Source organism: Cryptotermes secundus, unplaced genomic scaffold (assembly GCF_002891405.2).
Source record: "Cryptotermes secundus unplaced genomic scaffold, Csec_1.0 scaffold633, whole genome shotgun sequence".
NCBI classification, from domain to species: domain Eukaryota; kingdom Metazoa; phylum Arthropoda; class Insecta; order Blattodea; family Kalotermitidae; genus Cryptotermes; species Cryptotermes secundus.
The window spans coordinates 502,667-524,388 of NW_019739220.1; the positions used below are offsets into that span (position 1 = coordinate 502,667).

General features: G+C 38.4%; 2 protein-coding genes across 4 annotated transcripts in view; both read left to right on the forward strand.

Moving 5' to 3' along the window:
• LOC111871752 (zinc transporter ZIP13 homolog) overlaps positions 1–9,284 on the forward strand; it is a 56,554-nt gene extending 47,270 nt beyond the window's left edge. Inside the window, exons 2-5 of the mRNA XM_023865056.2 lie at positions 1,669–1,782; positions 2,715–3,001; positions 5,344–5,620; positions 8,480–9,284. Coding sequence (XP_023720824.1) covers positions 1,669–1,782; positions 2,715–3,001; positions 5,344–5,620; positions 8,480–8,655 — 854 coding nt within the window. The 3' untranslated portion in view covers positions 8,656–9,284. The remainder of the gene's footprint in view (positions 1–1,668; positions 1,783–2,714; positions 3,002–5,343; positions 5,621–8,479) is intronic.
• Positions 9,285–9,422: 138 nt separating this feature from the next.
• LOC111871751 lies at positions 9,423–20,635 on the forward strand. 3 transcript variants are annotated; one of them, XM_033754381.1, is made up of 3 exons: positions 9,423–9,581; positions 10,809–10,893; positions 17,767–20,635. In XM_033754381.1, exon 3 carries the CDS (start codon positions 17,813–17,815, stop codon positions 19,853–19,855), a length of 2,043 nt encoding a protein of 680 aa, XP_033610272.1. In that variant the 5' UTR covers positions 9,423–9,581; positions 10,809–10,893; positions 17,767–17,812; the 3' UTR covers positions 19,856–20,635. The 3 variants fall into 3 exon arrangements, with proteins under 3 accessions (XP_033610272.1, XP_023720823.1, XP_033610271.1); XM_023865055.2 differs by lacking the exon at positions 10,809–10,893; XM_033754380.1 differs by lacking the exon at positions 9,423–9,581 and having other exon boundaries at positions 10,486–10,893.
• Positions 20,636–21,722: the final 1,087 nt, after the last annotated feature.

Below are 21,722 nucleotides of genomic sequence, written 5' to 3' on the forward strand. Positions count from 1 at the left end.
TTTGGGAACCTGCCTCATCTTTCGGCTGGTCCGGCGGTAAGGACACATGCCATTCTCGTCAACGCTTTCCGCTTGTGTTCGGACACGATGCCCTGTCGACGAATTCATAGGACACACCCATATCACAGCATACGTCGAAAACGGCGCCTGTAATTAAGTTTTCATTCTTTGCACGGCCAGAAACTGTTAACGTTTACCACTTGAAGTTACTTTTTGGAAACAGGGCGAACTTGGAACATAAAAGACTAAACTGTAAACCCCGTTCTCGTGATGAGAGCGTCAAAAGGATTGTTACTTCCAACTGAACCCATACATATAACAGAAAAAGTAACAATTTTCAGGGGAAGTCTTTCCAAGAAGAGCACTTTTTGTTCACCATTTTTCTGGTACGTGCCGCTTGGGAGAAGCAGAGTGGAACGGACAGGAGAAGAGACAGACGTTTGGATGTTATATACATGATTAACCACTGAACATTATCACCATGAATAACTCCTTTATTATCCATTGCATTAACAAAAACTTAAGACAAAATTTGCGCAGTGTCATTTGGGACACATGATGCATGTATATTGCGTTTTTACTAGTTTTCAAGGTCACATACACTTTTTAAATAGAACTTTGTTTCTTTTTCACTCCCACAGAAGTAGAGAGCAGATCAATACGGATCAATGTCCATAAATTGTGTTCCGTTCTAACGAACCGTTCTTGTGATATCGCGATTCCAGCAACATGTCATCTCTCCCATCTTTGGTTTTGGCAAGGAGTACAATTTATGAATGAAGCTCCTCATTATGCACGTTGTTGAGCCCCCTGTTACTTCCTCCTGGGTCCAAATATTCTCCCCAGCACCCTGTCCTCAAATACACTCAATCTAGTGGGTCCCATGTTGAGTGGGGTGTAACAGTGCCACACAGTAAAAACGTCACCTTGTTATGAAATGTTGCTCTCCTTTTTGTGAGCCTGAAACGTCGTAAGAGTTTGGTAGAGATACGTTTTGCGTCTGCAGCGAACATAAAAACTCTGTGCTACTGTCGAGAATTTGGAGGCAACTATGAAAGAAATTTGTGTTAAAAGGGATATGTGAGACCAAGAAACTTGATGTTTTACTGTGCATACTGAACAACAGGTTACTTGATAGTTTTATGTAGTAACTGCTGTAGCTCGTTAAATACTGGTATCGCAAATTGGAATCGCCTCATTCGTTTTAAAAGACTCGTATGTTTTAGTACTACAAATTAGCTATACTGAAATGTGTTTCAAAACAATTGTTGTAGGCTATATTTGAATGAAAGTGCCATGTTGCGCAGATCTTGTTCCTACATTTTGTTTTCAAGGTAATGACTGTTAGGCATGAACGTGAGTTTAATGAGTGGATGTAAATCAACACATTTGTGTCATGCTGCGTACTTTATGACTTTTGTTTTTTGGGGATGAGAGGTTTGTGAATAATTTCGAGTTCAGTCAGCCCACAGACTACATGTCGAGAAACACTATCATAGGCAAATTATTTTCATGAGCTGCTGACATATCTGTAGTGTGATTATTATATTTGTCAAGATTTTTAGTGATCAGCCATGTTTGGTCTTTCTCTTCTGTGTTCTTAAAATGTGCAAATTGAATTACATGTGTAAAACCTCTCATTTGTCAGATACTTCTTCATGTTGACAGGTGGTGCCCGCAGTTTGCGAGTCCTGCTTAGCTTTGCTGTAGGATGTTTGTTGGGAGATGTGTTCCTGCATCTCCTGCCGGAAGTTTGGATGGAACAACAGCAAACTCTCGTTGGTGAGTCATGCTGGGTCTGAAGGAAACACTCTTCAGCTTAAGCCTATATCTTTTGTACCCTGAAGGTTAGCTATTAGCCACCAGCATGTGAAGACTAGTATCTACAAATATAGTAGAATTGTGCTAGAGTAGTTAATAACAGACTTCTCTGATATTGCTAAATGTGTGGTTACCTGCGGCTCTGAATAGTATTGCTGTTTATAACTGACTAACAAACTTAGTATGCTCTGTTGAGCATAGTGTTTGAGAAGCTAATAATTGCTCATATAATCTAGAAATTCGTTGCCTTTTATGGACTTCAGAGGTTCATTACCATGTTCACAAGAGTTTGGCACTGTCACTAGCCTAAACCAAATGAATCCATTTTGTACCCTTCCACTTTATTTTTTAAAGAAATATTATCCTTTCATCCATGCCTGTACCTTGCAGCTGATGTCTTCTGTCACACTGTCTCCTTCTCCAACCTGATGCTCAGTTGAGTTGAGGGGTTAGGTTCAGTAGGAATCTGAGATCAAAATTCCCAGAATGATGGCTTTGTAATAATATTGTGTTAAAACAGCAAAATAGGGGTTTACATTAGAATCAAGAAACACGTAAGTGAACCTTGGAGTTCACTAACACTATGTTAGAGATTACAAAAGAACATAGAATTTGTGTAATGTGTCTTCTGAAATATGTATTAGCTGTGGAAGCACTTATATTGAGACTTCATTTATTAATGCAGCACCTGAGGTGAAAATTAACATTTCCATTTTTGGAACAGCCATTTGTTTTGAAAGGCCATCATCATGTGTTTCTTACAACTCATTTATAATCTTATGGACAGTGCTATTTCTTGTATCACATGTTTATAGCTGTTTCTTTTCAGAATATTTCTTTTGCATATTCAACATAGAAGCTCATTTACAACATAATTAATTAATATGTTGCAGACCCACTTATTTCACATCCATCCATGAACAAAGGACTATGGGTGCTAGCTGGCTTGCTGATCTTTATTGTACTGGAGAAAGTATTCACTTCTGTGCCAGGAAATGTGGACATCCAGAAGGCAATCACAGACATAAATATTAGACAGGAAAATGGATACATTCTTAATAACAATGTTAAAGAACTTGTCAATGGTTATGCAAATGGCCACTGTGCAAGTGTAAGGACAACATCAAACACACATGAGAAAATGTCCCTCATTACTCCACTCAAATCAACATCTAGAAAGGTAAATACAAGCCTGAGTATCAGGTTGCGTTATAAGTACAACAGGATTCTCTGATCGATTATTTGGTTGTTTTATGACACTGTAAAGTGCTGGGACTTAGATAATGCTGCATGAGACATAGTAGAATTATACTGAATGCTGGAGCAGGTAGGATATGTGCCCCTGCATTTGCCTGTTATGAAAGGACAGTGCAGAAACAACAGGATAAACAGTCCCAGCCTGAGATCTGGAACACTTAGTATACAAGTCAGATATAGTTTAGGGGGGAGTTCAGATTCTTGTAGTATCGGTGGTGTATATCATCAAATGACAGCTTAATTGATAAATGATGATTTGGAAAAGGATTTTGAAAGAGCATTTTGGCCTAATTGAGCCATTTGCCTGGAGATACTGAAGGAAACCGTGGAAAATCTGTCAGGATAGTGGGTGTTCAGCTGAGATTCAGTCAAACCATCTCCTGAATACAAGTCTGGGGCTGTTAACCTCTAGACCAACCTGTTTAGTGAGTCAGATGTGTTATTGCTGTTCACTGCTGTTCCAGTGAGGAGTAGTGAGAATTATCAGTTTTGTTGCTTCATTTTCTGAGTATAGCACCGTAGGTAGTAACAGAAGCCTGCCACCTCCATCTTCAGAAGCAGACTAAAGCACTGAATAAAGATCATTATGAAAATCATCATTGCCATGTAATTATCAGTTCTATTGTGTTTCCAGGCCATATGGGGAAAAAGTTGAAATACACAGAGATAAATAATGTTATAAATGCTCCCATAATACAGTTTTAACTCCCAAATATGGAAATAATATCTAGAAATGTTTTGAAACTTTCAAAAACATTTAACCCTGCTTTATTCAGATGTGGCCTGTGATATTAGGAGGGAATCACTGAATTATAATTTTTTACTTATTTAAGATGCATATTTTCAGCTGTGTGCATGAAAAATACAGAGATTTGGTTTGAGGGATGACATGCTAGTAATACATATTACATTCTTCTTAGGCCTGATTAAAAATAGGTAAATCATACAAGATATATTTGACTTAGTTCATCCTGGTCTGTCACACTAGTAACAGTATAAAATATTATTAATGCCATCCAGTGTGATTGATAAACGTTGTGTTTTTTAATCTTTCATCCTTTACATGTTTCGGTCAGAGTGACCGTCTTCAGAAGAACGTTATCAGTACATGCAGAAAGCACTGTTACAGTGTCATAGGTCATTATCAGTTCATACAGAAACTAATATTGCAATGTCATTGATATAATATATTATATCCTTTAACAATTACTAGGATGTGCATGAATTTGTTAAAACATTTTTAAATTATAAATTATTATCAATGTTATTATTAAAAACTTTTTGTTAAAATCTAGAACTAATTTGGTCGTGTCTTTATACTTCTTCTCTTTAAAGGAAGATGAATATTTTCCATGTTGTGATTCCATTGTTTGAAAAATAAAACTCTGTAGTGTCTTTGTCCAGTTGTTCAGGCCACACTGTGTTGTTATAGTATAGTGTAGTATAGTATGTGTATGTTTCCTGTTGGTGTTATGCTAAAATGGTTTTCGATTTGCTCACATTGTTACATTCATTTAAAGTGTTCTGTAAAATGCACTAATTAAATAACTGAGAAGATTCTTTCCTCTCTTAAACATTGATGAAAGCAACAGTAAACCTGCATTTGTACACTGATTTCTAAAGTTACAAATTAAAGTATGTTCTGAAGGAAGATGGATATTGGGGTAGAGCATGTGGACAAGCAGTAGATCATAGCAAGTTTTAGACGCTTAGTGTGTAAAATCTGTTTTCCTAAGATCTGAGCACCTTCTCTAAAAAATGTACAGTGACAAAGAAATAAGGTGGAAATCTCTCGACAGATTTGTGTGACTCAGGATAAGGACAAGGAGCAAGTTCTTGTGAACACAGTAATGTACCTTCAGGTTTTCTTCAGAAATTAACAATATCTGCTATCCACTTGATACCAATTTCTTTAAATTCTTATGATGGGTACTGAGACTGTAAATAGCCCATTGTGTTCTACCAGCTCCAGATGATATATGAGAAGAACTGAATGTTTGGTTGAATGAGAATTGACAGGGAAAACCAAAGTACTTGGAGAAAACTTGGTACACTTGCCTCAGTCTCACTTTGTCCACCATGGGCCCCACATGAATTACCAGGGGTCCCTTTACTTGGGTAAATTTTCCAGATTACCACCATCTAGTGCCATTGTTAAGAATGCATAGAGCATTGGCTTCATTCCATTTATGTCTTTACAGTGTGTTTCATAAGCATAGGAACTACTTTACCTTTATAATCAAAATTCTTTTTGTTCGTTTTCAGGTGAGTGGGTACCTGAACCTAATGGCCAACTCATTTGACAACTTCACTCATGGTCTGGCAGTGGGAGGCAGTTTTCTTGTATCTTTCCCTCACGGCGTCCTGACGACTCTTGCCATCCTCCTCCACGAGATTCCTCATGAAGTTGGGGACTTTGCCATTCTCCTGAGATCAGGATTTTCACGATGGGATGCAGCACGAGCCCAGATTGCTACAGCATCTACAGGAGTTATGGGTGCTCTCACAGCTGTGGCTCTCAGTGGGGCAACATCTCCTGTTGGTAAGATACAGCATGAACCTGAAGGCAGCATTAGTAATACAATGGTTTTTGAACATGTCCATTTCATGAGCAATCAAAATATGTAAGCTGCATGAAAAATTAAGTATTTTCCAGCAATATCTACCTTAGATCACGTTTTACTACCTTCAGACCCATTTCAAATCCTCTAGCTTTTAACAAATCACTTTCAGGGAAACTGCTAATTCAGCTATAAATTAGCAACTTTGCAATTAGGACAACAACAATGGCAACAAAAATATATAATTTTTCCAGTACAAGAAAGCAGAACAGCACCACTAGCGTCATGGCTGTTTGTGAATTGCCTTAAATAAAATTGACACACAAGAATTCCATCATCATGCATCTTTTTTTAGCAAACCATTGAAAACTTTTGTATACCCGTAAGGGTTTAAAAGAGCTGAGGGCCTCTCAGTGGTGAAGATTTATGTTGTGGTCTTCTGGGTTTTGATACTGTCCAGTCTGGTAGGTGGGTACTAGCATTTAGGAGGAACATACTCCTCACCTTGAAGATGAAGGCATTGAGTATCTTGAAAACATTCATACTTGCCTGCAGAATGGTGTTATAACTCATGTGACCAAAGTATGAATATGCAAAGGGGTTTACAAACCAGTTTGGGAACCACTGCTATGTTACTATGCTGAAATCTTGGATTTTGCATGTAAAGAATGTACAGTGTGATCCTGATTTAAGGTTCTTTCTTCTAAGAGATCCTTCATTTTTTTTTCATTCTCTCTTTTTAACATTCCCTGTTTTAGTGTTTTGCCCCCATTTTGCGAACGAAAATTCAGTCCCTACAGGGAATTCATGTCTTGATTTAGTATTGTACATATTTATCTGAATGGTAAACTTTTTTCCCTACATTCAGAATTGCATAATGAAGGATTGGCTTCAGTTTGAATATGAACAATATATTGACTGTTTTTAAACACTTAAGCTTAGAGTGGGTTGATGTTTCAGAAGCTGTAATTCCCCACTGGAAATATATCAGTGCAGCATATGAATTTGGGAATGGTGAAGACAGAACATGTAAGAAAGAAGCTCACTGAATATATAATGTGTTATCATATATATTTATATATGTATAATCAAATGTATTTAGTATCTTTCACATGTTTGAGTGTAACAACTGTATGAAATTAATACATAAAATCACATTTTATGTGTGGTCATATTTCTTTGTGGACAGTTATTTTACTGTATTCCTGCCATTTCTCCTCATGATAACAATTCTAATCACTGAAACTGCACTTTGGAGATGATTGAAGGATTTTTAGAAATGTATTTGGATCTATAGCAGGAGGAGATTTCTGGGAGAGGAGGACTGGGAATTTAAGGAGTTGAAAACAAAAGGAGTTACTATTGTTGAAGTTTAGATTATGATGCTATGTAGTCTGGTAAATGGGTACCAACAATTTTGGAGGAAAATACGTGTACTTCCTCCACCTTCATGATAGAAGTGACTTTCACCCTAAGATAGAGACAGTATGCACTTCTGAACAGCAGTAGCTTCTGCCCTGAAGATTTAGGTGATATATTCCTCTGAAACACTGGTATCCACCTAACATACTGAAAAATGGTGTCATAACCTGCAAGACTATGATATGACTTCGTCACCATGCGAACTGTACAGCTTATAAGACAAGTTATTTCACCTCATATTTTGTGGTAAGACAGTAACTGATCAAAGATACTGCCAGTTCTTTATGGAGTGTCAGTTAATTATTTGATCTCAGATTAGTATTTGTTGTCAGTGAATTTGTTCTGATACATGAATTTACATCATCAGTTATGAACACTTTGCAGTTCTTGTGTGACACCTCACCAGGAACTGTCTTTTTGAATTTCAGAACCATTGGATATGATGCCACATAAGATTTATTCATTTTTGGAGTATCAAATTAAAACCAGTCAGATTGGTTCTGTAAGGTGGAAGTTACCATATACTTTCTAATTACCAGCAAACAATTAAGAAATTATTAGGAATATTTTAAAATTCTCATTGGTATCAAAAACCTTTCCAGTAACCCAGACATGCCCATGAGCACACAGCTGACAATCCCTGCTCTAGATTTTTTGTGATGTGGGTTCTTCCACTGCAACATCACTATTCAGATCAGTAACCAGTATATGATTTTAAATCCTTAAAAAACAATCCATTTGTACATAAAAGTAAGAGATACTAAAATTATACAGTGATTCAGAAAGTTGATGTGACAGGCAGTCATACCATTAGCACATCCATATGTTAGCTCTTCACAACATGCTACCATTTTCATAATCAGCAAAGTTTGTAATGTTATATTAAGTAGCTTCCTTATTTTGCTTTATCATATATGTGGTGTGGTATACCAGAACGTTATTAACATGTCACTTAACCCATTGTCTACTAACATTATCTCCAAGATTTAATCGGTCACTTCGGCCAAACAGCAGGACAAATCCCCTCTGAGATATTTTGAATTTGCACTACATTGGGCCAGTATTTTGTTCTGTGAGAAACGTGTGGTAGCTTAATGCTCTTCTATAGTTCTATGACCAAGGAATTTTATTTATCAGTACAGGCCAAAGCTAAAGAAGATCTAAAAATTAGGTAATGCTGCCACTGCAGGAACTGGATGCATTTTATATGTAGCTGCAAGGGAAGGCAGGTTGTCACTGGAAGGATTCTAGGGGCAGATTTCACACAGAGTGCTTCCACATGATATACATTCCTTCCTACAGACACTGCACAGTCTTTAATTTCCTGTCATGTATGAGTAGATGCCTCATGTTATTTCCCATCTAGAAATTTGCCATCTCTGTGCTTATTTATTACAAGCTGCATTTTTACTTTGCAGAAGCTCGGACATCGTGGATACTGCCATTTACTGCAGGTGGGTTCCTGCACATCGCACTAGTCACTGTGTTGCCAGATCTTCTTCAGGAGGAGAACCCCAAAGAATCACTGCTTCATTTGGCATCCTTACTTGCAGGAATTGGCATCATGGCAGCTCTTATTGTGGTTGGTGAATAGATGATCGTAGTCGTTCAGTTGGTGTTCCATTTTGAACAAAGGGACAGACAGCAGTTTGCTTATCTGTTTCCCATTACTCTTATAATCAACATGATATTGTTTTACTTGAGTAGAAGCCATGGCTTTCTGTTGTCTTAGGGACATATTTTATTCTGCCTTTATAAACAGGATATAGTATTATTAATATATTTTGTACAGCCAAGGAATTTAATTGGTTGGTAATGATATTGAAAGATAATTTCATTTCTCTAAATTCTTAGGTCCATGACTACAATACAAACCCATATGTGATGATTCCAGAGCATTGGTGATGCAGTGCACATTGTATGAATATATGTGCAAATGTGTGATTTGTGATTTGGAACTAAATGTCATTTTTACTCTGAATTAATTTTGTCTTTTGTTTTAGTAGCATAATGGAGAGCACTGCAAGATGTAAAGGAGATGTTTAGTTACATACAGTTGAGCGTTGTTACCAGTGTACATGTACAAATTACACATTCTAACAGCTGTGATTCGGACTCATGGTAATTTGATCATGAAGGGTGCTTTAACAAGTATTTTTGTGCAGTTTCTTAATGATTATATGAATGCATAATGATTTTGTTGTATAAACTTCTTGTAATTTAGGTGTTATCCAGAAATTATTTTGAAATGTGTACAACTGATATTAAGGAAATAGCATTTAGTTTTATGCTACTTGAGATTTTATTTCACTTTATCCTTATCAAGAATACCATCCTCTCTGAATTCCAGTGTTTTATGTGGAGGAACCTGCATGTTGTACAACTTCTGGAGCTCCAGTATAAAACATAAGGCTAGAAGGGAATGGGTCTTATGTGTGAGCATTAATAAGAGTATGTGACAGTCTAGTCTCTTTGTCACAGTTTATCCCTTTGACCAGCACACACTTGCCAGCATACAAGGTGAGTCTGTCACTGTAACATTACAATTGTCTTGTATTACCTATACAGAAACAAGGATTATACATGCTATTGCCACAGGTGATAAACATATCACCATGAATATTGAGTGTACATGTCCTTTTGTTAACATCTGTCAGTACCACAATAGAGAAATACGTCTTTCAAAGTACATGCTGAAAGTAAAGGTTTTATACTACATCCCTAGGCCTGTAGGGTTCCTTTCAGGATGGTATTTTTTTTAACATAATAATATCTTAGTGATATTATAAAAGGAACTCCATATGAGTTGGAGATCGAGAAGGAGATTGGAGGATAATATTAAGACTACTATAGAGGTAAAAGAAGGTAAAGTTGTCCCCATGTATAATTGATTAAGCATTATGCCATGAAGGTGTAAGGGGGAGTGGATGTGTAGATCCAAGTATTTTTGACTTCAGCACTAGTTGGAGGTGGTCAGCTATGTGCCCCAGCCTCTTTACCCTTGGAGAAAGAACTTCCCCCCCTCACGATACTTGTTGAATAGGAGGCTGGGTGGACCCCAGAACTGGTCTATATTCATTCATTCATTCATTCATTCATTCATCAGTAATCTGTCAGACGGCAGGTCCACAGTCTCTTCCAAAACAGTTCCTCCACTTAATGCGATCTTCTGTTTTTTGAAAGAGACTATCCAGGAAAAGTGATAATATGGTAGTTTTTCCATTTGCTTTCCACATCGCAGTACAACAGCCGTTCAAACGACTCTGGTCACGCCTGTTGCTATACGAACTTGAACCATCTCGAGCTCCATTTGCTCTGTGCTTCAAGTTGCTGCTGATGACGCTGCTTCCGGCATCAGTTTTTGGTGTGTCTCTTCGTCTGATGCCTACCCTTTGACCTGTCCAGCAAGGGAGGCCCTGCCAGTAGCTACACTACCGCTGGTATAGCTCTCAGGGTCCTTGGCATACTCAAACCCCCTCACCACGATAAGGTGGAGGGGTGATCTATATAATGTGGAGTAAAGATAAATGTTGCCCCTACTGCAACTCAAGCTCTGAGCCCTTGGCCATCCAGCCTTTATCCGGCTGTTATACCAACTACTCTGTCCTTATTCTTGCAAAAGGAACTACTGTTGAAAACAAATTGCACTTAGGGTGTTGCTCTCTATAATGTTTAATAGTTGCTACCGTGGCCATGCAGATTTAGAAAATTTAATAGATATCACTCAGTGGAACTATTTATATTCAGCCAGGTATTGGAAGATATCAGATCAAGAGAAAAGAGATGGCGGAAACATGACTTTTTGTTCATCAGTTCACACGAGAAAAAAATGGTACGTAATGTTAACAAATGGTATACAGATTCATATGATTTATGTTTGTCTTCCTGATCTCAATATGGTCGCATGTGCGTGTGGAGAAAGTAGGATTTGTTACTGATATGGGTGCCAGGTCATGAGAGTATTGTAGGGAATGAAACTGCAGATCAGCTGACAAGAACAGGATCTGAACCAGCTTGAGGCATCTCAATTGGAGTTGCCAAGAAAGCAGTCAGGGACTGGGCAAATATGAATCACAAAAAACACTGGGATTCCATAACTGGGCTCAAACAGGCAAAAGGATTTATATCAGGACCCTCTGCCAAAAGAACAAGGGAGCTGTTAAATTTAACAGAGATCAACTCAGATGGGTGTTAGGATTACTTACTGGACACTGCCACCTAAAAGGGCACCTTTCCAAAGTGGGACTGACAGAGGACCCAACTTGTGAGAGGTGCCTACAAGAAGATGAATCAGCCCTGCACATCTTACGTGATTGTGAGAGTGAGAGTATAGCTTATTTAAGATTTCGCCACCTGGGTCAATTCTTCATGGAACCAAGCATCTTTTATGATGCCCCTGTAAACAAAGTCCTACATTTCATTCAAAGTTTAGGATTAATAAAGGGTTAATCCAAAGGGGAAGCACAATAGATCATTGAAGGTCGCAGTGCTAGGGCCAGTTTTATGGCTCACTCCTCATACTCATACTCATATTGAAGTAGGATTTGTTTCCATAATCTGATGATGCTGACTGAAGTTTTAGTATGGTTTTCTCATTTGAGATGGGCAAAATATTTGGTGCAGGAGCAACATGGTCTCTGGTCTCTAAGGGCTAGGGGGCCTGGCATCCACCAAAATTTCATGCCTTAGTGTACAAAAAGTAACTTGATGAATTTCTGATTTGTTTGAATTTAATATGGCATGAGAAGTTTTTTTTTTTTTAAATCTGCAGAGAAGTTGCTTAGGAAGCAGGAAGTCCATGGAGGGCCTTTTCTCTCAGCCTTTAGCTTAAGCACAGTTTTCCATTTTAAGTCTGTTCTGTTGCCATTTGGGCCAAAAGGTCCCAGCTCTTGTATAATTCCATTTTTATTTATGTCCATGTGTCCTTGGCTTGTGTGAACATCTGTTATTGTTGCTTCCAATACAGATTATGAATGGTTCAGCTGCAAGGGCAAGAAAAGCACATGTTAATGCTTCTTGTTTGCTTGGTTTCTTGTGCTCTTTTTTTTTTTTGTGTGAGATTAAACAAAATTGTGTGACTGTTATGTTTCAATGTACACAGCATGACAATTAAGTTCTTGAACTCACACTTTTTTTTTTTTTCTTTTTTTTGTCAAAATACATGTATATACAAAAATGTCCTATGCAGTGCCCATCTGGCCCTCTGTAGCACTTTCTTATAAACATCTTATTCTATCATAGTGGTCACCCCACAATTTTTGAACATTTCTCTTAATTGAACTTTTAACTTCGCATTCATTTTCACTGAAATGCTACAGAATACCTTCATGTATAGAATAAATAACATTTCATTTTGTGGTTCAGTACCATCAGTGATATCTGGGTAGTGGGGAGGGGGAACCTTAGAGTTTCTTCCAGATAAGTTTTACCGTTTTACCATTTAATAACAAAAATAGAAACTGAGTAACGAGATTCTGCATGATTCCAAACCATACCTTAAGATTATATTATCTGACCTCAACTGGAAGATAGTGGGTTGGTGGTTAATGCAGAAGGTTACTTCATCAGGAAACAGCTGATTCAAGATATCTTGTAGCATGGAATGTACCTACAAAATAATCCACTCCCATTTGTTTAATGTGTTGAACTAATTTAATTCCACTTTAAAGATGATGTCTGTAGGCAATCATTCCATTTTATATTGTAGTTTTGGGTGCTTCTAGCAGTAAAATATGAGACAGAACTGATTTCCAGGACCTATATACTTAAAAGTTGCCTGATGTATTCAGCAATTTCCTTTGATACCTGGATCATGACTTCTGATTTGTCATTTAGAAAACTACCCCTGTGTTTGAACTTAGATATCAGTGAGAAATTACTTTATGACTGCTAAGTTATGTTCTACAATCACAACGAAAATTGAGCAGTACCATTGCACCGGTGCTGTAACACGCTGACCATTTTCAAACATCATTCGCAATTGCAAGGGGTCAAATGAAGGCTTAATATTACATCCCCACCATATTGTCAGCCATAATAGTGTCAGAACAAACCAAAACGAATAGATTTTGATACTTTATAGCTTAGAAAGGAGAATCACCTTTTTAAAACAACCCAAAATCCCCAAAAATATGTACATATTTTTTGACTACCTTTTGTTATTAGGTGCCCATGGTAGCGTAGGTGGTTGAGGCACTATGCTACAAGCCGGAAGGTCACAGGTTCAAGTCCCAATGAGATCATTAGATTTCTTCAGTTGACCTAATCCTTGCAGTCACACTATGGCCCTGCGGTTGGCTCAGCCTTAACAGAAATGAGTACCAGGAATATTCTTGGAGGTAGAGGGTGGCCGGCGTGTAGGACTGACAACCTTGCCACCATCTGTGAGCTGGTTGTCTAGAAAATGTGGGAACCTCAACATCTTACAACCCTATGGGCTTCCAAGGCCTGTTATAGGGATAGCTTTACTTTACTTTTTTACTTTTGCTTTACCTTTTGTTATTGCATTCGGCATCCTTTATAGTTTGTATAATGTACAATCAGACGAAACACTATAGAACACATGGCTGATTAAAGAAGATGTTATATTGTGGTTAATTTTCAGAAAATTTCCAACCAGCTTTGTGGGTTATATTGGTATTACGATGTTCCATTCATAACCTGTCACCTTCCTGAAATGTTACACACCATACTATTACATAAAATTGTGCCTATTTGTGATTTGTAACCAATGGTGGACAACGAATTTTCAGTACTTTGCCAAGGTCCATCCGTATCTCATGTCTTACTAAGGCAGTTCAATAGGCACTGAGATGAAGTATGCATGTAAAAGATTGTTACTGCTCAGAAACACTGGTAGTCCTAGAGAAGTGTCATTGGTTTGGATCATGGGGTAATTATTTGTATTTCATTCTACATATTAGATCTTATGAACTGTTATTTATAACCTTTAAGGAATGCATCCTGTTGCATGTTTATACTAGATATAAATTTCCATAATAACTATTGTCAAATACAACAATTCACCAAACAAACCTATGAGCTGAAACATGTAGTGACACTATATTCTAGGCCAATAGAACTCAGTTGTACACAATGGAGCGTGAGTGAGTTATTTGGTGAATTCTTGTGTTTGACATGAATAATTATGGAAATTTATATATACTTATGAACTCTTTGCTGAAAAGAAATAAAGGCAAAGACATGTGTATATTTTGTAGATTCTAAAAGTGTTCTGATGATATTGTATAACACTCGGAATTATTGCGTTTTTGGACTTTGCCCATCATCTGGTATTCTGTGTTTGACAGAATATGCTGAAGTGGCATGCTTGTGTGATTATTTGGTCTTTTGAAGTTTAAATGGCAGAGAGAAGTTGAAGACAATAAAAGTATTTATTCTGACAGAGAAAAATTAAAAATACTCACTTTTACACTTGAAAGAAATAAACATTTTCATTTTGATTAATCTGTTTGAATAAACATAAGCCACCATTTAAATTGTTTCATTAGTCACAGCACATCATTTGCTGATACTTTGCCCCAGAATCAGCCAACTTTATCATTCGGCTTTAGTTGTACATGCATGAATGACATATATGGTGATACAGTCCCATTTAAATTCTGCCCAAATCTAGTCGAGAAAATTCAAGTTAAAGCATACCAGAAAAGAAAAAAGAAAAAGAGGAATATAGAATAAGTGTGTAATAAGCAAACAAATGAACATATAATAGGCACACTTGAAGAATATGCCAACAAATGGATGTGAAACTTAGGGGCAAAGAAATGATTTTGACATATTTCAAACAGGATACAGACTTAAGCAGGCATGCTGGAGGTATACTTACTGTTCATTATATAAGGTTACTGAGTACAGAATAATGGACTGATCAATCAGCATTCAGTAAGGGTCCAAGACTGGGGACCTGCTAAGCGTAGCCCTAGCTACTCCTATCAGCCTAGCAGAGCACATGCAACCAGCCAATGAAATCGTCTAAAAAGACATACATGTCTTACTAGCGTAACACAAAACTTTAAACCTTCCATACACAGGTCACAAATGCAATTAAGAATGTAACAATTTCATCACAAGGAAATTCATTTATTGAATTTGAAGTCTGATGCAAGATGTCTCAAGTAAATAAGGCCTATCCTATTTAACATAAGCAGGGCCCGGATTTTGATGACCTGAAAATATTTAAAAAATGACCGAAAAAAATCCAGAAAAGTGACCTAAAGGAGAAAGAGAAAGAACACTTCGCTTCCATATTATTCAGATTTCAGAAAACGCGTGAAGAAAAATTCCCTAAAATGGCCAAAAAATGACAAGAAAAACCCTTCAAAGTCCAAAAAATTGCCTATAAAATTTACATTTCTGTAACCAGCAGGTCATATCCGAGCTTTATATATTTAAGAGCATCGCATAGGTTACAAGGAAAAAAAGATGACGTGTCATCAAAATCCGGGCCCTGAACATAAGGTTTCTAAACCACAGGAGCGAAAAGGGGAAGCTGTTAAGGATAGCAACAGAGGGTTAGAAAATTATGTTTCTAGCAACATATTCTGTACGACAGACTGGAGAGTGGGAGATGAATTTAGTTTTACCCGCTTGTGTAACAAAAGGAAATGCCGAGCAGGTTGGTTTAGCCCTAACGTCCTGGATGTGCTTTTGTGAGGTGCTCGGTTCGAATATCGGTCTGGACACGAGGTATCCTGACTAAGGTTTTTCGTAGTTTTCCTCGGTCCTTTCACGTAAATTCCAGGATAGTATTTGGATTAGGCCCAGGCGTTTCCTTCCAGATTCTTTCCAGTTCATTCTATTCGAAGTTACGTGTATATAATTAAGATACTGACAGCGTCATTAACTAACCAGCAGAAAAGACGAAAGAATTATGTAGCTAATTTATGTATCGATATGCCGCAGAAAGAAAGGAGAATGTGAGGAAAATGGCATTCAGGAGCGTCAAGATAGATACTCGAGGAATGAAGTACGGAAATTTCGTGAAAGGGTGCGTAACATTAAGAGGGGCTTTCAACCAGGAATTACGGTATGTCAGATTAAGACTGGGAACTTAACTGCAAATGAACGACAGATACTGAATAGATGGGCAGAATGTTTTCAAGTACGTTTAAGTAGTAGCGTCATGCAGCCCCTGACTGCTGAAACTGCCTTTTTTCGGCCCGGAATTACATATACCTGTACGCCGTTACTCTCAGTTCAATAGATTTTTTCTTATTGCTAGTGGGGTGGGACTAAGTCCCTTGTACTGCGACCACTTCTGGCTTATTGTACCAGCCCCAGATGATAGGTGAGGGTGATTGTGGAGCAACTGGTGGAATGAAGATTGGCAGGGGAAACCGCAGTACTAGGAGAAAACCTGCCCCAGCGCTACTTTTTCCACCACAAATCCCACTTGACCAGACCCGGGATCGAACCCGGGCCGCCGCGGTGGGAAGCCAGCGACTAACCGCTTGAGCAATGGCGCGGCCAAAGTTCAGTAGATACTCCGTCTTGATTGATTAAGTTTGTAAGCATATATGAGTATGTGCCAGTCCACGTGCTGGTTTAATCACATACCTAAATCTGTATTTGCTGTGACTGGTTACGTAACATTGGCAGCGCAAGGTTCAACACTCTTATTAAAGGCTAAGCCCTACAAAGTACAGTTCCATATATTTTTCATGCTCACAGCCCAGTTCCGTAGGATTCACTCCAAAGTTATCCTCCCACGACCTCTGTGTTCCAAGTGATCGTTTTCAAATAAGTTTTTCCGTCAAAATTGTCTATGCATTATTTGTCGCTCCGCATTTCAGTATCATAACAAAATTTGGTGATCTGTATGAGTCATCAAGTTACTCCTATATCATAAATTGCGCACTTATTTTATCGTTATCAGATCGAAATATTATCCTGAACACCTCGTTTTCATGATAACAGAATAGCTACAGAACTCGAACGTTAAGTTCTAGTCTTATTATTGATAAAAGTCAGGATATATTCACTGAGATATTATCAGCAGAAAAATCATTACTAATCATACACTGCATTTTAGTGAATAATGTATTAGTTTGGAATGAAAGAATACACTGATATAATGACGTGTCGCGATCTTTCTGTAGTTTTGATATGGGCATTCTGTTTATAAGCGTCGATATTTGTACTTAGAGTCCAGTCTCCATAGAACATTTCGCTCAGTTGGTGGCTGCTCTCCTCTTTCAGGTAGGTAAGGGGGCTTGATATCAGTACAGTAATGTGTAGAGTTCTGTGTGATATTAACAGTTTCAGAGTATATTCCAGAAACATCACAGATAAGCAGTGGATCACAGAATGATGTGGCATTAATCTGTTAGCATAATTCGATGGCATGGAACATCTATCAGTTTGGTAGATTTTAAAGGGTTCTGACGATGGTGTATAATACACGGAACTACTGGGCTCTTTTCCATCGTCCGGTGTTCTAAAAAATATAAAACACGACGTTTCGGAAACGATGTGTTTCCGAAACGTCGTATTTTCTACTTTCTAGAACACCGGACGATGGGAAAAAGTCCAAAATCCCAGTAAATTATCATTTTGCTGCACATTCCCGTTCAGTTGGCTGTGAATTGTCATCGGATGAAAGTCACTATTTCAATGAACAAAACATATTGTGTACCTGTATAGATTTTCTCTTTTTCAAATTTGAAATATTTGTATTTATGTTTAGGGTGTTCCAGCTTCAGTTTAGAGTCTTAGACTACTTCGAGTAGAATATGAAGGCCGTTACCATACTGTTGGCGTTGAGAATTTCCCAGTCCGCTCTTGTCTCAGGAAACACACACCTACTGACTTCACAAGAGAAGTGCCTGCTGCATTATATAGTGGATATTGCGTACCAGCACTTCAAACCGGGACGATCTGTCCTTGTTTCTCTGCCGACTGATGCAACAAAGAAGATCCAAATTCGACGCACAATTACTCCACTGCCATCATGTACCGACAACACGCATATGGTTTACGCCTTTCTTCAGAAGCTGAACCATATAACAAGGTGGCCGCTTCAGATCTCCTGTGTAGGCTCCAGAGTCCCTGAAATTATGTTCGATGACTTTGGGAAACATCACAGTTATATGATATTCACATGGGCCGATGAAGGGGAGGATGATATCATGGGAAATTTAATCTACCAGTTGGAAGAGATGAAGGACAGCCCTTCGTGGAACCCTCGAGCGAGGTTTATCGTTGCCATTATAGCACAGCCCTCACAAAATGCTTCACTTATGGCTTTAGAAATCGCGGAGGAACTGTGGAACAATTATAGGGTTGCTGATGTACTTCTTATGGTTCCAAAAGCGGATAACACCTGTACGAAAAATGCAGAATCTGCATGTAAAAAGGATATCCCTCTATCTTTCGGATTATACACTTGGATTCCATATGAATCGCACAAAAAATGTGCGAAAATTAACGTCTTCTTAATAGGAGAATTGACTCTTGAAAGTAAACGAAGGTCCTTGAAGGGAGCATCACTTTTTCCAGTTAAAATCCCGAAGCATTTTCATGGATGTCCTCTTAATGTGTCGACCATTCATACTCCTCCGGCTCTTGTAGTGAACAACGTCGCTGGCCATATTCACTCTGGTTTAGAAGTGCAGTATTTGGACCAGTTTGCGCAGGCGATGAATGCAACTTTAGTATACCAAGAAGTTGCTCCTGGAGATGCAGTGACGGTTCGTTTGGAAACCCTTAGTGACTTACACAAAGGTTCGACGGACCTCGCGTTCGGCGGCTTCCCGCTTCATCCAACGGCTGCGGTATTCGCAGACCCGACTGTATCTTACTTGGAAGACAATTTGGTTTGGTACGTTCCCTGCGGCATGCCTAACGCCCGAATGGAGAGGGTTGCGGCAATATTCACACCTTCCTTGTGGCTGGCAATGTGCACTGTGTTTCTGTTAATAGTTGTTGTTATGTGGGGGTTGGCTAACTGCACAAGATTTACTCAGATAAACAAATCACATGCTTGCATAGGAGTCTCGGACTCGATCAGCGTTATCTGGGCCGTATACTTAGGAGTTTCTGCGCCAAAGATACCAAGAAACGATGCAGTGAGAACAATGTTTATCTTTGTTGTTTGGTACAGTTTCGCCACAAGCTGTGTGTTTCAGACATACTTTACCAGCATTCTTGTGAATCCGGGAATGAGTCAGCAAATTGTAACTCTGGAAGAACTCTACCAATCTAATTTAGTTTACCACTACAACAACAGGACTGATTCCTTCGTAAAATTTACTGATCCTGAATACTACAGTGAAATACGTCTAGAAAAAAAGGAATGTCGTTACAGAGGCACCTGTATTATTGATTACTTAAGTAACACGAATGTCGCTACCATATCTTCTAGCTTTCATGCAGAGTACTACACTCTAGCTGCGATACCGGCTGGGAGTTCGACTCCACGGATGTGCACGCTGAAGGACAAATTTTATAACATTCGCTATACCATGTACATTGAGAAGGGGAGTTTTCTAGTTGACAGCTTCAACAGAATTATACGTCGAGTGATTGAAGCTGGTTTGATAGAAAAACTGAAGCAAGACACCAAAACCAGTTGGAGATATGGAAAATTTTCTGAACCTCATTTAACCATTGACACAGTTGTCGAAACAAATAGGGACGAATCGGATTATTTTGTATTTTCCATGTCCCACTTGAAACTGGCTTTCTACTTTCTAATACTAGGATATCTACTTAGTATCATCATGATTGTAGGAGAGCTGCTGTTTGCCAGGTACACAAGCCCACAGGAAGAGTAGAACGTATAGTCTGCGCACTCAAGACCAACTTACTTGTATTTCGAGCTCGTTTGGAGCAGTGGTTATTAATATTGTGACGTGTTGCCTGAAAGCCGGACTATAGAACATCCACTGCTGCGCAACGGAGAATGAGAACTCATACTACCTAAGGAACTGCCTACCCAACAGAGGCAGAATTGTTGAATTCCCGCGGCAACGGATATACCAGCTAATAAATATTCCAGCTAACAGCAAAACTGAACCTTTCGACAAGATGGCCTCTATCCCGTCTGAGCGTGGGATATAAGCGAAGAGCAGTTCAGAGGACCAAGTCAGTGGTCGCGAGTCCCAAGGGACTCGGACCCGAGGAAGACTGCACCGGTATGGGCCAGCAGCATATACGAGACAGACCCGTCCTCTCGTCAGAGAGGGCGCCCCACAAAAAGAAGACCGTAACTGTAACTGCCAAACCAGAAATCAGAAAGAAGCAGGTGGCAAGCAGAGTAATCTGAGTCTCTCCTGTCCATGTAGGATCGAGAGAAATTACAGTCAGTCACGTGACATACGGTGCGCTCATAATTACTTCTTCTGAAAATGAGCAAAAGAGCCTTTATTGAATCGGTGGAAGAATTTGTGTGGAAACAATTGATATGAACATCTTTATACATCAAATTACATGGAGAAAGTTATCAGTGGCAGTCAATTGTATGTCAACAGCAGAAAAAGCATGATCTCGGAGCTACCTGCGTATGTCTCTAACTACCGGTCCGCAGCGCTTCATCTTAAGAGTAGTACGTTACAGTTAAGACGTGTCTGGGTCTCACACGCATTATTATTGTTTATTTATGAGAAAAATAAAGAAAATTGCCTTTACATTTTCTGTAGAAATATCCATGATAAATATCACATCCCAGTGATCTCACATTGTAGCGTAGTATATAAGTAGATATATACGTAGTTCTAACAGCTATTGAACATAAATCTTATTTTATGAAAGAATTGTACTCTACATAAGCAGAATAATTTCTCTTCATACATATGCACAATGGGGATTTTTTAACTAAAGTGAATTCTGTTGCAGAGAAAGTGTAAGGTGAGACATGATCTCTCAATGCTGTCCTAAGTATATTTGTATCATATATAAATGTTGCATGGTGTATGAAATATTGCTGACAAACTTGTTTCCTGTGTAGTACACTTTTTCTAATTGATATTTTGTAAGGCCAGCATTTAGCATATAGAAGTCATATTCAAGTTTTATTTTTATGCTGCTTATATCTGAATCTCTCTGGAATATTTTAATATTGTCCATAATGACGAGCACAATGAGAGTAAATTCCTTGATGTCTGTTGAATTTTCCAGCTCCCTATAAAACGATGGATCAAAAATAAACGAAGTAAATTAATTTTTAAGGTATCACTTTTCATAAGGTCCGATGGTTCTAGCAAATTTTCGTAACAAACTTATTTTTTAGTTGTTAGCCCGACGCCAAACCCCCAAACTGGAGGACCACCCATTGTCGGCGCTCCGCGACTGCTTATTCAATATATTCGCAGCTACCTTCCATACCTGGAGGGCGTCTCCTCCATTCGCAACCTGAGGACGCGCCATGCCGTTGTGACAAGGGACGCACATGACAAATATTACGTTTTAAGATCCATAACCTAATTAATTTTATTTGGTATAAAGAAAAATTGCCTCATCAGTGGAAGGAGTCTATTATATTGCCAGTTAATAAGAAGGGTGATAAAACTGAGTAGTAGTTATTGTGGGATATCACTCCCATCAACTTCATAACAAAATTTTATCCAATATATGAGACAGTACATCAGCTACTCATAGACTTCAGGAAAGCCTATGATTCAGTTAGGAGGGAAGTATTGTGCA

Coding starts and splice junctions, on each gene's coding strand:
- LOC111871751 (XM_033754381.1), top strand. CDS start 17,813: ATGAAGGCCGTTACCATACTGTTGGCGTTGAGAATTTCCCAGTCCGCT.